General features: G+C 40.3%; 1 protein-coding gene across 1 annotated transcript in view; it reads left to right on the forward strand.

Annotated features, from left to right (window-relative positions):
- The window catches only part of LOC149166906 (protein HCC2-like), a 390,521-nt gene that overhangs the window by 101,405 nt on the left and 275,387 nt on the right, over positions 1 to 13,729 (forward strand). The window contains exons 2-3 of the mRNA XM_089432819.1: positions 6,335 to 6,469; positions 6,760 to 6,835. Of these exons, the coding sequence (XP_089288945.1) occupies positions 6,335 to 6,469; positions 6,760 to 6,835 (211 nt within the window). The remainder of the gene's footprint in view (positions 1 to 6,334; positions 6,470 to 6,759; positions 6,836 to 13,729) is intronic.

Consider the following 13,729-nt stretch of genomic DNA (forward strand, 5'->3'; position numbering starts at 1 on the left):
GTCAAGGTCGGCCAGCAACCAAATTGCCCCCACTTATCCTCCACGTTTTAGTATAAATAGAAGAGGACTTTAAGTCATTTGTCACACACACTCTTGTGATCTCTCTTCATTCTGTTTTGGGTTTGATGAAGATGAGATCTAGAGAGAGTGCCCTAGGTGATACGCTGCCCTAATAGGAGATGCCCTAGAAGCTGTGATGGAGAAGGCTCTACGTTGTCATGGACAAGGCTCTACGCTGCCCTAATGGAGAAGCCTAATGCAACCATGGAAGAAGCCTTATTGTTATCATGGAGAAACACCTACGCTGGCATGGAAATAAAGCCCTAACGCTGAAGCCTCCTAAACGCAGTCATGGAAGAATATAATATGCTGCCCTAGAGGATGCCCTAGACTCTAACGCAGTTATGGAAGAAGCCTAACACAGTCATGAAGATAGGCTTCTAACGCTGCCCCAATAAAGCCCTAACGCTGCCCTATCAAACTGTTCTAAGCCGCAGTTTAAAGAGGGTTTTATGTGCCCTAACCGCTGTGAATACAAGCCCTAGCCACAGTCCTATTGGGAGGACTATAGCCGCAGTCCTAGAAGAATCATGGCTGCAGATCAAAGGCCTAATTGTTATGGTGATGACCCTAACCTTAACGTAGTCATCAAAAAGGGCCTAACACAGTCATGAAGGAGGACAACCCTAACGCAGAGTAAGGACCCTTCACGCTGTCCTAAAGGAGTCCTTTATACCCAACAAGGAGAAGCATATATATGCTGTCAATGGATGCTCCAAAAGGACGCAGTCCTAATGTGAGGATATGTCGCAGTCAAGGATATATATACTGCCCCAAGTCACAACAAAGGAAGCTTAGCAACAATAGTAAAGGATGTTGTTCTAAGGCATGACTTAGGCATGTTTGGGAGCAGCTGTTTACATGGACTCGTTGAAGGAGTCTGCAACCATAGCCTAGTTGCTCTGCTCTGCTAGGCTGTAAGCCATAGCAAGCAACTAAGGCTGGTAGTATAAAATTTAAATAGTTGCAACATATTAGATGCAGTATATTGGGTGCAGTGTAATATAATGAAGTGCAGCATAGTAATAGTGATGCAGCATAATGATGTGATAGGTGACAACATGATGGGGGCAGCATGGTGCAGCACAATGGATGCAACATGATGCAGTACTGTAAAGATGGCACAACTTGGTGCAACACAATGATGATGGGCTTTGATGTATAGCAACAGCATGATGTATTGCAGCAACTTGATGATGATGGGTGCAACAACATGATGATGATGTATTGCAGTATGCATAGTGCAATGATGAGGTACAACTCAGTGATGGGAGCAACATAATGATGAGACCAGCTCAGTGATTGGGTGCAGCATAATGACGGATGCAACATGATGATGAGGTGCAGTACAATGATGGGTGCAACATGGTGATGGTGTCACCTTGAAGGATCAGTTGAAGCAGTATGCCTTCACCTAAGTTCAAATCAACTAGCTCATGTGTTATCTTCATAGAGAAGATCTCCGCTCCTTTTATGACAAGTCAAAATGTTGACTTCTGATGTATATGTACTATCTCTCTCTCTTTGCTGAACTATTGAAGAATATATAAGAAGAATTGATCAAGGGTTTCCCCACATTGAGGTTTGTCCCTGGCTGGCGCCACATCTTGTGTCCTCTTGTCTTGGCTTGTTTTCTGATGTTTATGTTTATGTTCTATCTGTAATTTACTATCATGTTGATGTGATTGCTAATTTGGAATTGATATTTTAGCTAAATGGAAAAATTGAAATAAATTGCTCTAAGCATAGAACATACCAAAAATTAACACAACTTAATTTGACTCTAATTAATTAATTTTCTGGTTTTGGATTTAATTTTATTTTGCTAGAAAATATAATTAATTTACACATGAGGGGATTTAATATTTTTTCCACTCTCAAATATTTTAACCATGGTGTCTAACTATGAAGGACCATGTATTAAAATATTTTTTACATAAGATGTTTACATTTACAACCCTCAAAGGGGGGATACACATTTGGCTTAGACCCTCAAGACATTCCCAATTCTGCGACACAACATGATCTAGTAGACCAAGTGATTTGTAATAAAATAATTTAGCCAATTAGCTTAAATTATTCCCAAATCATTTTTACATAAAACTCGACTAGAACACTAGGACTCACCTAAGACTTTGACGAAAAATTCCACCCTAGCTTTGGGGTGAGGCTGGAGGGAAAAACTTTGCCGACCATCTGTGTTTAGAAACACACGAGTCAGTGAGATGAAAAACCTCTTAGGATGAAACTTTTCGCCAAAATAATAGGCTTACCTAGGTTGTTACATACACTCAAGGTCTTACTAGGATCATTTACATTACATAACTTGTAGAATGGGTTTATAATGACACATAAGACTGCTGATAGTTGATCTGATCTTATTAAAAAAATTGTTCTTGCGTTTCCTTGGAAGTTTGACAAATATGAGTGCAACACCAACCATAAACTTTTCGTTGCTAGTGATCATCATGAAGTCAACAAGTCTGGGCATATCCACTATGCAAGGAAGATCATCATGCAGCAAGACCTTTGGCATATTTGTTTTGAATAATAAATCTAAAGTGTGTTGATTTTTCTACAACGATGAACAATAGAAACCAATCTTCTAATCTGATAATTACTACCTAATAATTTTCATACAATTTAGCTTATGCCATTGATATTATTGAGCAATTATACATAGAAGATTTCAACAGTAATGCAATGAAAACAATAAGATCAAAAAAGAGACAGTCATGCACAATAGAGACAACAAAATTTTCCTTGGGAGACTCAAACTTGGGAGAAAACCCAACAATTCTTCTTCTAGGAGATATTCTTCTTCAGCAAGGTTTACAATAAATTGTCTAGAAATCTGTGCCAAAAATGATCTGAATGTGATCATAGACTTAAACTGATGTAGAATTGATTAACCATTAATGATTTGAATGTTAGCTCAAAGCACGGAAATCGAGGAAAGCTGCTTGAGAAGATGACTTTACGACAACTGATTAAACACAAGATAGATCCATAACAGAAGTGAAAACAGTAAAAACACAGCGATACCAAACAGCGAGATTGATGATGGAGTTTGTCCCTGATGGACTACGTCTCCGTGTCCGCTTTCAAGATGGGCGATTGTTTTTATTAGGAATGAAAAGGAGTTGATTACACAGTGATTCTGTCAGACTGAACTTGCACACAGGCAATTTTGACCTCTATAACCAGGAAGCTCTCTGAACCAGCTTTCCAACGCTTCTTACGGATTCCAAATCCGACTTCGGATGCCCAAGATATGATCAAAACACCGACTGCCTCTCTGTCTCAACCTCTGAATGACAAGTTCCAAAAACACTCAAAATCCTCACTAACTCTTCACAAGTCTGCAAATGCTCATTTATACAGTGGTTAGATGCATCATAACCACTGTTGCTAACTTGGGAATGCATCAACTGCCTTTGAGGGTACGATTTAGGGTTTTAGGTGTAATTTGGTGTGTCACATAGTGACATTACAAGTTTGTTTAACAAATAGTTATTAAAAACCCACTTTCGACCTTGGAATAACCCGCCGACCGTTAGCTGTCAACAAACCGAGCGGGAAGATTAACTGTCTGCATTTAATCAAGATTTCTGGTGGAAACTGCTAACCGTTTGAAGAATTATCCACACTGTCATGCTAACCCCTGTCACATGTCATCCGGTCATGCTAACCATGAACCTATGGTTATGCTAACCGTTTGAGAAAACTCCGTGCTGCAAACCTAAACCTTAACCATGGTGGTTATGTTATGAACTTGTCACATGTAACTTAATTCTTCCGTTGCGGTGAGAAATAGCGGCTTATGAAACCCAATGGTTAATACTTTGATGGTTTACATACACATGTTCTCATGATCTCCGACGCGGTTACCAACTGCGGTCAACTGTGTATTTTTTTTTTCATTGTTTATAATGTTTTGTAGTTTCATTTAGGCCGAGAGTTATATGGTAAGGTTTTGGTCTAGGCTTATGCTTAATGTGATAATACATGGTTTTTGTAATGTAGTATGGTAGGTTTGGAAAATAGGTAGGACTTAGGCATAGGTTTTTAAATACATATTGCAATGTATTGTAGATGGTTAGGGTTGCAACTTAGGTGATAGCATTAGGTTTTGGTTTAGATGTAGATTAGGGTTTTAATACCTAAAGTTTATCACCCATTTACAATCAATCGTCGCCAAGTGACATTAGCGACATTTGTCACATGATGACGAACTTGTCAACAATGTGACATAAAACCATATACATCGTCGACACCAGCTACCTTTGCGATGACAACCCTGACGACATATCGAACCTCTGCAACGGACGACACCTATGTCGACACCAAAACCTGCGAAGATGAACGACAAAACACATGTCGTCGACCAATCTTGGCGGAACTGTCGATGAACATAAGTCGACAGCCAGGTACAAACCCATATCAACTGAACGCCATGAAACCATAACATTACCTGAACAACTTGATCCATAACCAATACTGTCAAAGCTGGACTGAATTGACGACGACACTGAATACTGACGATGACACTTGAACACTTGTGCAATGATCTGACGAGATCCTCCTGGATCAAAAAACGAAGTCCAAACTTCAATCACTTTGTCCTTTTTCTGCTTCCACTTGTGGCTAATATAGAAGAGATATGATCATGAGTGAGTGATCAAATGTAAGTGTCACATCATGTCTATATATACAATTCAAATGGGTGCATTTACCCAAAGGGACACACTCTTTCATGGTGGGGCCAACTTGTCCCTTTTGAGCCTACATGAAACCCAAAAATAAAATTTATTTTTATTTTAATTTCAATAATTTTTCTAGGTCAATTTAGGAGGCCTCTGGGCATGCAGGAATACCTCACATTGCTACCCAAAAAATCAACAGAGTGCTCACATCAAGAGTGAACTGGAACGTCATGCCACTGGAAGAGAGGTGCTTGTGTTGAAAGGCTCTATCAATGTGATGAAAATCACACGTTTCCTCTCATAGAGTACGAGGAGTAACATGTATCAGAAGACAAACAACTATTCCCACTATGATTCGTTTCGAAATGTGGCAAAACAGATATCCAAATTGATTATCCAGTGCTCACAGGAAAAAAGGAAAAATGGTTAGACCACTGTTTTTACCTTGCAACATTAGGACTATGCTCCTTCTCCTTGTCAAGGATCTAGTTTTGTCTAAAATTAATGCAATCTCAGCCTCTATTTTATCAAAATTTGTCTTCATTCTCTTCTAGCATTCCATTAAGTTGGGAAAAACACTTTTTGTTCAAGTTTGTGTCATATGAAAAAGTTGCCTTTTTTGGATTTATTTTTATTTTTATTAGTTTGTAATATATATTTTTCTACTGCCAGTCCACCAATCCCTAGAAATTTGGCGGAACCTTCTAGCCATTCTGGACACTTGTACATTCATTTCCACATTCTTGTGTTCTGGAAACTTGTGCAACATAGTGTATGATAGCTTTGTACTTGAATAGGGACTCTTTGCTATGATATGTTAATAAGGTGACTTGAAAAGTTAATTAGTCACATGCCACTTATATTTACTGCAGTACTTTCATAACTTATCTCTCAGGAGACATCTCTTGGGAGCCCCTAAAGTTGGGGCATACAGATTAATTGAATGAGAATATAGTGCCGTGACAGAGGTGGCATTTAGTATGTTTTTTTTTTTTTTTTTTGAAAAGGCACATCATTTTAACTTGGCTAAGCAACAAAAGATTCGCTACATCTGCCGATTAGTGAAATTTGATAAATAATAGCTCTGGTGATAATGTTCAGGGTTAAAACAATTAGTCAATCTAGATGGTTTTGTTTGAAAATCCTGAAACATAATCAGAGATGACTCAACAAAGTTTATGTTTGGTAATGAAATGTGTCTGCTGGTGTGGTATTTTATATTGCCTATTTGATGTGGCTGCACAGCTATCAGAAACTTCTCATGTTAGGATTGTACCCAATATTTCGGCTTTAGTAAAGCCAGATTCAGGTTAATTCATTTTCTTTGCTGTATATTTTATCCTCACTGCTTAATCATACTCGTGACAGTACTTTTTTAGTGATAACTATGCCAAATCTTAATTCAGAAGAGTTGTAAATTGGACGATTAGTGATTAATGATGTTTCTTGCTTCAAAATGTCTAGGTATTGAGTTAAGGATACATTTATGGGTTTTTTGTTGTTCATTTTTTTCTTGTTAGCAGGATTTGTCCATAGTCATCCTTTGATATCTTATTTCATATATGCAGGTTTTGTATTTGAATAGTCATGTCTTCAAATATACAACATCATCAAATTCCAAAAAGAATGGAACTGAAACTAACCGTCACTTACTGCAGAATGGCTTGACATCAAGGCCATTGGCATTCAGGCTCAGCATTGTTGTATGTCTCTCGAGTGCTTCTGTCTATTTCTGCAAGATTCAAGAGGCATACTTCTAGTTGTTTTACGTACAACATTTTGCATATGCGTTTCTTTTCACCCCTTTTTCCTGCTAGTTTTGTTTTCCATTTACTGGACCTGGTGTATTCATCTCTTTTTCTTGCCAGAGTTGCTTTCCTTTTTCTGTGCATGGTGTATGGTCAGGTCATGAGTCGAGACTAGAAGCTTTTGACTCTTTGGTTAACAATTTAAAATGAAAAGTTCAGCAGCTGAAAATAACATGGTTTTGCAGCCAACAGCATTGTTGGTACTTATCAGTGCAGGCCTTCTGTTACACTACAATGATGAAAGGAGGGCTATACCTAAAGGTAATGGATAGAATATATCTCTCATGTTTTAGATGTGATTGTGGTTAGAATGACAGTTCTTTGTGATTCTGGTTATAAATATTTATTTTCTGTGATACCTTTCCAGCTTTCTCTTTTGTTTCCTAGAAAGGAGGTTTGAAATATTACTGAAGTGGGTGTAAGAGTTTATCTATGGTATTTATGTTGAATTAGTGATGAATTTCAATAGAAGCAAGTTGATTAAACGAAATTTTTCTTTACACAAATGAAAATTAATTTTGATTTCATACTGAAGTGGGTCCAATTTTTATACTGGTGTAAGTGCTTAGCGCTTCAAAAGTTTACAGTTGCAAACATAATATTCTTGCAGTGGCACATTCGATGGGAGTTTTGTTTGGTAATATCCTTCAGAGTGATTGAATTCTTATGTGTGGTGGATTTGGTGTCAACATTGAAAAGTTGTTATCAAATGCCTTCTGCATGAATTTGCCTTATTTGGACAGTGAATTTCTCTCACAAACTTATTGAGCTGATGGAAAGCCACAGCTTAACTGAATCTGCTGTGTTTTTTCATACACATTTATGCACTCTAGATTTGGTCTGGGTGCCTATTTCCAGCCAGTTAGGATATTAAGTTATATGGAGTGATGAGTTTTTATATCTGCATAAATATCAGACAGTCAATTTCTATAGGTGGATGTACTAGCAATTGGGATCTTCAGCGTACCTATTGGATTGCATAGTATGGCTCCTTTAATTGACATTTGTTATTTTACAAGAATCTTTAAAATAACATTGAAATAGAAAAGGCTGTGCTAAGAAGTCAGTGTAACGCAGTCAGAGACTTCTAATCTGAACAATCGAATTGATAATTATGAGTAAAATCCTGAGATTAGAAATTGAAAATTGAAAAATTGACAAATTGTGGTCAAAGGGATGGAAAATGAAATCAACAAGAAAGGTACAACAGGGGAATGCTTGATGCATCTCCCAAGGGAAATATATTTAAGCCAGAGTAGAAATTGTAAACCAGAATATTCAAGGCAATCTCTGTTTGTAAGAAATAAAAGATATTATGTACACAAATCACTGACTTAGGTCACTAGAGCGTAAAAGTACATCAAGTGACAGTGTGAACGTGGGGGTGTCTAAGCATCTCCTGAAAAGAAAAAATGACAAAATTAGAAAACAAATGGGTAAACCCTAGAAAATGAAGCAGTGGGCAATCCACTTGTTAGAGTACAACACAAAAGTAAATATATATGTAATATGGTTGCTATATAAGATAATAACATTAAGGTTAGGGGTTAGGTGGTTAAATCACCATAACCAAATTATGCTATATATAAAAAGGAAATATTTTGCATTTTGGAAGTTTTAATATCCCAAGGAAAATTTACAGTAATAAACAAAGCTTGCATAGTAAAAATACACAGAAAATTTGCACACAAATCAGACCACGATATAGAGCCAAAAATTGCGATGTGGTAAGCCATTTTATTATGAAAACATGAGTTTACAATCTGATGTTTGGAAAGTGTGCACCTGGGCTTGCCTAAGACAAGCTAGCAAGGCCCAAGTGAAGAAGACAAATCCCCCAAAGCTTCTGGCTGATATCTCCCTGGCTCTGCGCTGAACTGCGCAGAAAATGAGCTGCTGGCTGTAAAAAGTAGCTGTTAGGGCCTCCTCCAGTGCCCAGAAAATTCTGGGAAATTAATCCAGGACTCTCCACCAATAACCCACAAAAGCCCGCGAAGGAATTGGCCAAATGTTGACCTTGGAATTTCGGCCCAATTTCCCCTAGCTCCTGCTGCTGGGTATTTCGACCCACATGTAAATTCTGCTGTTGAGTGTCCCCAAAATGGCTGAAATCTTTAGCAATTCTCCTTTCCAGGCTACCCCACAGATCTCAACCCCAAACTCTCTTCTCTCCTCAAGCCCCACTTGTGGCACTAACAAGGACTGCGCAGTCCCTATGCAGTTTTTGATGGAACTCCACACTCCCACTACACTTCTCCCGGATCGATCTGAAAAGGATGAGACTCCCTCCTTGGGCTGGCACTTAAAGTCCACAGAAGCAAAGGGGGAGATTTCCGCCTGAAAATATCTTGTGCTCAACAACATTGCAAACTTGGCTTCCAGCTCAAGCGTGCTAGTCTAAGAGAATGCTCAAATGATCATGAATGCCCAAAGGTGATTGCCTCCTCCTCTTTTGTCAAAGTGCCTCCCAATTGCCCATGTGGGTCCAACCATCGACTTTCCCCCACCAATTTCCCTCCAATGAGTGCATATTTCCTATGGGGCCAAATTTCTCTGAGTGGCCCCCACTTACCACCAACAATTCGATTTCTTACCCTTCTCCTAATGTTTAGGCCTCTTCTTAACTCCAAAATTCAAGTGGGACCCCCAAACCCACTTTTCCTAACTGCAAGTACGAAATTGGGCAAAATTGGGCAAAATTGATATTTCCCCTTAGCAATATTGGTAAGTGGGAATATCACAGTCCTCCCCGCCAAAACGTTGCTTGTCCTCAAGCAACTGCAGTGAAGGATGTTGACACCCAAGTGGCATACTCATCACGCAGGTTCCTCTATCCGATAAAAAATTCTTTGATAACCCTGTTTCGCAAGAGCCTCTCACGGGTGTGCAGAATAACCTTCGGCTCCTGAACCAAGTGCCCCTCATCATCCATGGGTGGTAGCTTTGTAGCTGCGGTCACTTGCTGACCCAGTGTCTTTCTCAGGCAAGACACATGAAATATGTTATGAACCCGATTCCCTTGGGGTAGCACCCGCTCGTATGCTACCTCCCCAACTCTCCTAGTGACTTTGTACGAGCCATAGAAGCGAGGCTTGAGCTTCTCGGCCCCATTCTGTTTGAGTGTCGACTATCTGTATGATTGAAGTGTCAAGAAGACCAAATCTCTAACCTCAAAACTGCCTCTCTACTCGGCCCCTATCTACTAGAGCTTATGCTAGTTCTGCACAGTTTGTAGGTTATCTATGCGAGCTTGCAAGATATCTTGGCTCTCCTGTATCCAATCCTTGGCCTTAGGGGCCTTGCTGTCTCCAAACATCACGTTAGCAAAAGATAATGCATCATAACCATACAAAGCTCTGAATGGGGACATACCTATGGACATGTGGTACATTGTGTTGTAGCAGTACTCGCCCAAATGCAACCACTGTATCCATGCACGTTGATGGCCCGTCACATAGTTGCATAGGTAGCCCTCCAACCATTTGTTGACTATCTCTGTCTGCCCATTAGTCTGGGGGTGATAACTGGTACTCGGAGTGAGCTTTGTGCCCACTAGTCGAAACAACTCCTGCCAAAATCCCCCCATGAACTTGCTGTCCCGATCGCTGACAATGGTCTTCGGGAGACCATGAAGCCGAAATACCTCCCTGAAAAATAGTTCGGCCACCTGTGAGGCCGAAGACCGGGCTGAGATGGCGAAAAAGTGGGCAAACTTTGTCAATCGGTCTACCACCACGTATATTGTTAAAATTGGCAATTAGGGCCAAACTCCATGTGGGTCATATTATTAATGGCAGCTGATATTTTTCTTGGATCCCTCTTATCGAGAGGTGTAGGATTGATCTAAAGATCATCCGATTCTGATAAGTATTTATGGAGATATGAATTTATTTGTGTTATGGGACAATTCGTCAAGGTCAACTAGCGACCAAATAAACCCCTCATGTGCTCAACTTCTTAGTATAAATAGAGGTGCCTTGAAAGTCATTTGGACACACTCACAACTCTCTTGTGATCTCTTCCTCTCCATTCGTTTGGGTTTTAATGGAAGGAAGAATCCCTAAGAGAATACGCTGATCTAGGAGGTTTGCCCTAGCCCTAGACGAAGAGATCTATACGCTACCCTCATCTACATTCATGGAGAAGAATCTTCGCTGCCCTATGGAGAAGCCCTAATGCTGCCCTATGGAGAAGCCCTGATGCTACCCTATGGAGAAGCTCTAACGCAGTCATGGTGAAGAGACCTACGCTGTCCCTACAATCCCTAATGTTGCTCTAAACGTTGTCATAAAAGACAGCTCTTATCTCAATTACAATAAGCCCTAATGCTGCCCAACCTAACACAGCCATGGTAGAAGCCTAAGTACCCTATGTGGAGGAGAAAGAGTCCACCTACAACAACCCTAATCCTTAGCTGCAACAAGAAAGGGAGGCTCTAAGACAGCGTGAAGGAGGCTGAGTTCATTAATGGAGGCCGAGATAACTGTTGGAGCAATAGTGACACTTTGGTGGAGGTCGAGATAACCGCTGGAGCAATAGTGACACTTTGGTGGAGGCCGAGAGACTGTCATGGATGCCGCAGGCTGTTCTTGAGGGCAGAAGGCATAGTTTTATGGGGCTATAATGCTTAGAAAGGGCTACCGCAGCAAGGGATAGGCTTGCTGTAGCAAGCTGCAGTCCCTATCACACCTACAGGTCTACATTAGGAGGGCATAAGGCCTGCTGGGGTATGACAAGCCAACGTGGGATGTAGGCGTGCTGAAGAAGGGTGACTGTAGTCTTGGTAGGGATGTTGCAGCTGAGGTGTGAAGGTTGGGAGGACTGTCACATTGTGAAGGCTGCCAGAATTATTGTTTGAGTGATATAATGTGACAACATTATGATGATGATGGGTATAGTGATGAAGTGTATCATAGAATAATGAGTGCAACACAGATATAACAAAGTGCAGCACTGTGATGATGAATGCTGCAATGAGGTGCAACACAATGGTGAGGTGCAACAGTATGATATATTGCAGCAGTATGATATATTGTAGCAGTATGATATATATTGCAGCAGTATGATATATTACAGCAACATGATATATTGCAGCAGTATGATATATAACAGCAGCATGATATATTGCAGTCGTATGATATATTATACCCGCATGATGTATTGCAACAACAACAAGAAGTTCAAAGTGCTTAGTGTAGCGAGAACACAAAGCAACAATGGCATAGCAAGCGCATAGGTGACAGCATGATGCAGTTATGGCACAAGGTACAACAGTGCTAAACACTGGGACAACAGTGCAGCATAAGGTGCAACAGTATGATGTGTACAACATGGTCATAAGGTCCAACATTGTCATGATGGGTGCAGCATGGTGCAGCACGGTGAGGTGCAACATGATGACAAGATGCAACGCAATGATAGGTGAAGGAGTCACCTTGGAGAATTAGTTGAAGCAGAATGTCTTCAACTGATCTCATGTATCATCTTCTTAGAGATGATCTATGCTCTTATCTAGATAAGTCAAAGTGTTGACTTCTGTTGTAAATGTACTATCTCTCTCTCTCTTTGCTGAACTATTGAAGAACATATAAGAAGAATTGATCAAGGATTTCCCCACATTGGGGTTTTTCCCTGGCTAGAGCCACATCTTGTGTCCTCTTGTCTTGGCTTGTCTTTTGTGATTTATGTTTATGTTCTATCTGCAGTTTACTTTAATGCGGATGTGATTGCTAATCTGCAAAAGATATTGAGCTAACTGTGAAAATTGAAATAAATTGCTCTAAGCATAGAACATACCTAAAATTAACATGGTATCAGCGCTGAGGTGAAGACAAAGCCCAAGAAAGAGTGAAAGAGCAATCACCGAAGATAGTTGGGAAAGGACAAAAGGATCAGTGGATTCCTCATTCCTCTTCAAATTCACCGAGGATGAAGTCGAAGCAGAGAATATTATTAGAATGGCACAGCGGAAGTTTTTGATGGCCTACCTAAAAGATCACTTCAATGGGAAGACCGGATCTAAGGGTGGAAGGAAAGGCAGATGCCTTGGTTGCAATAAGTTCAGCCATTATGCGAAGAAGTGTCCGAATAGCAGGGACACATCAGTTGATGATGATAACAATCATTCCAGGGACATCTTCAATGATCAGAGGAATGATAGGTAATGCAGGTCATCAAGGAAATGGCCGACTCTTTAGAGAAAGCAACGACCCCAAGTATGAAGAATCAAATGTTGTTTCTGATAAGATAAAGAAGTGTTATCTTGTATTGGCCCTCTCCTTCAGATTCTTTGGGAATCTGGCTTATTGATTGTAGTGCTTCAAGGCACTTCATCAGATAGAAGGGTGCTCTCTCTAATTTAGTAGAGATGGAAACAATCGTGGGATTATACTTGGAGCCAATGCCACCTATCCCGGAAAGGGTGTAGGAAATGTTACCCCTCAATTGAATGAGGGTAACTCGATTCATTTACAGAATCTCTTTTATGTACCTGATCGCAAGAAGAACCTGGTGTCCATTTCAGCAATGGAAGTCAAAGGTTTCAGGGTGGCATTCATCGATGGAAAGGTACGTGTTTGAAAATAGAATTTTCAAAGATGCTTTTTCTCATGGGTTCAGGGTTGGCAATTTGTATCAAGTTGCAGGATGGTCCATTGGGGATCATGTCAATTGACATATCTCATCTATAACACCGGAGGTCTACTTATGGGGCCCTACCCGATGTGAGTCAGATGGTGACAGGGATGCCTGAATTCAAGAAGAGCATGAAGGTACATGTTTGAGATGTACCGAATGAAAATCTTACAAGGGGACCATTCCCCTTATGTAGCAGGTCCACAAGTTTGGAACAACCCGAGGAGTTTGAGATTCATGATCAGGAATCTCATGTATACAGGTGGAAGAAAGCCCTCTATGGCTTGAAGCAAAACACCTCGGGCATAGTATGAGAGGATTGATAGCTGTCCGATGAAGCTGAGATTCACTAAGAGTGAAACCGATCCAAACCATTACTCGAAGGTTGTGGATGATAGACCTCTCATATTGGCACCTTCTAAGGATGACCTATTTCTGATAGGTGCAGACCCTCTCATTTGTAGAAGTAAGAGGGAGTTGGATTCCAGATGTGGAACGATAAACTGCAAGCCTGTGACTACC

Source organism: Pinus tabuliformis, chromosome 5_1 (assembly GCF_031772625.1).
Source record: "Pinus tabuliformis cultivar Carrire ecotype Pingquan chromosome 5_1, CPIR1, whole genome shotgun sequence".
Lineage (NCBI taxonomy): Eukaryota > Viridiplantae > Streptophyta > Pinopsida > Pinales > Pinaceae > Pinus > Pinus tabuliformis.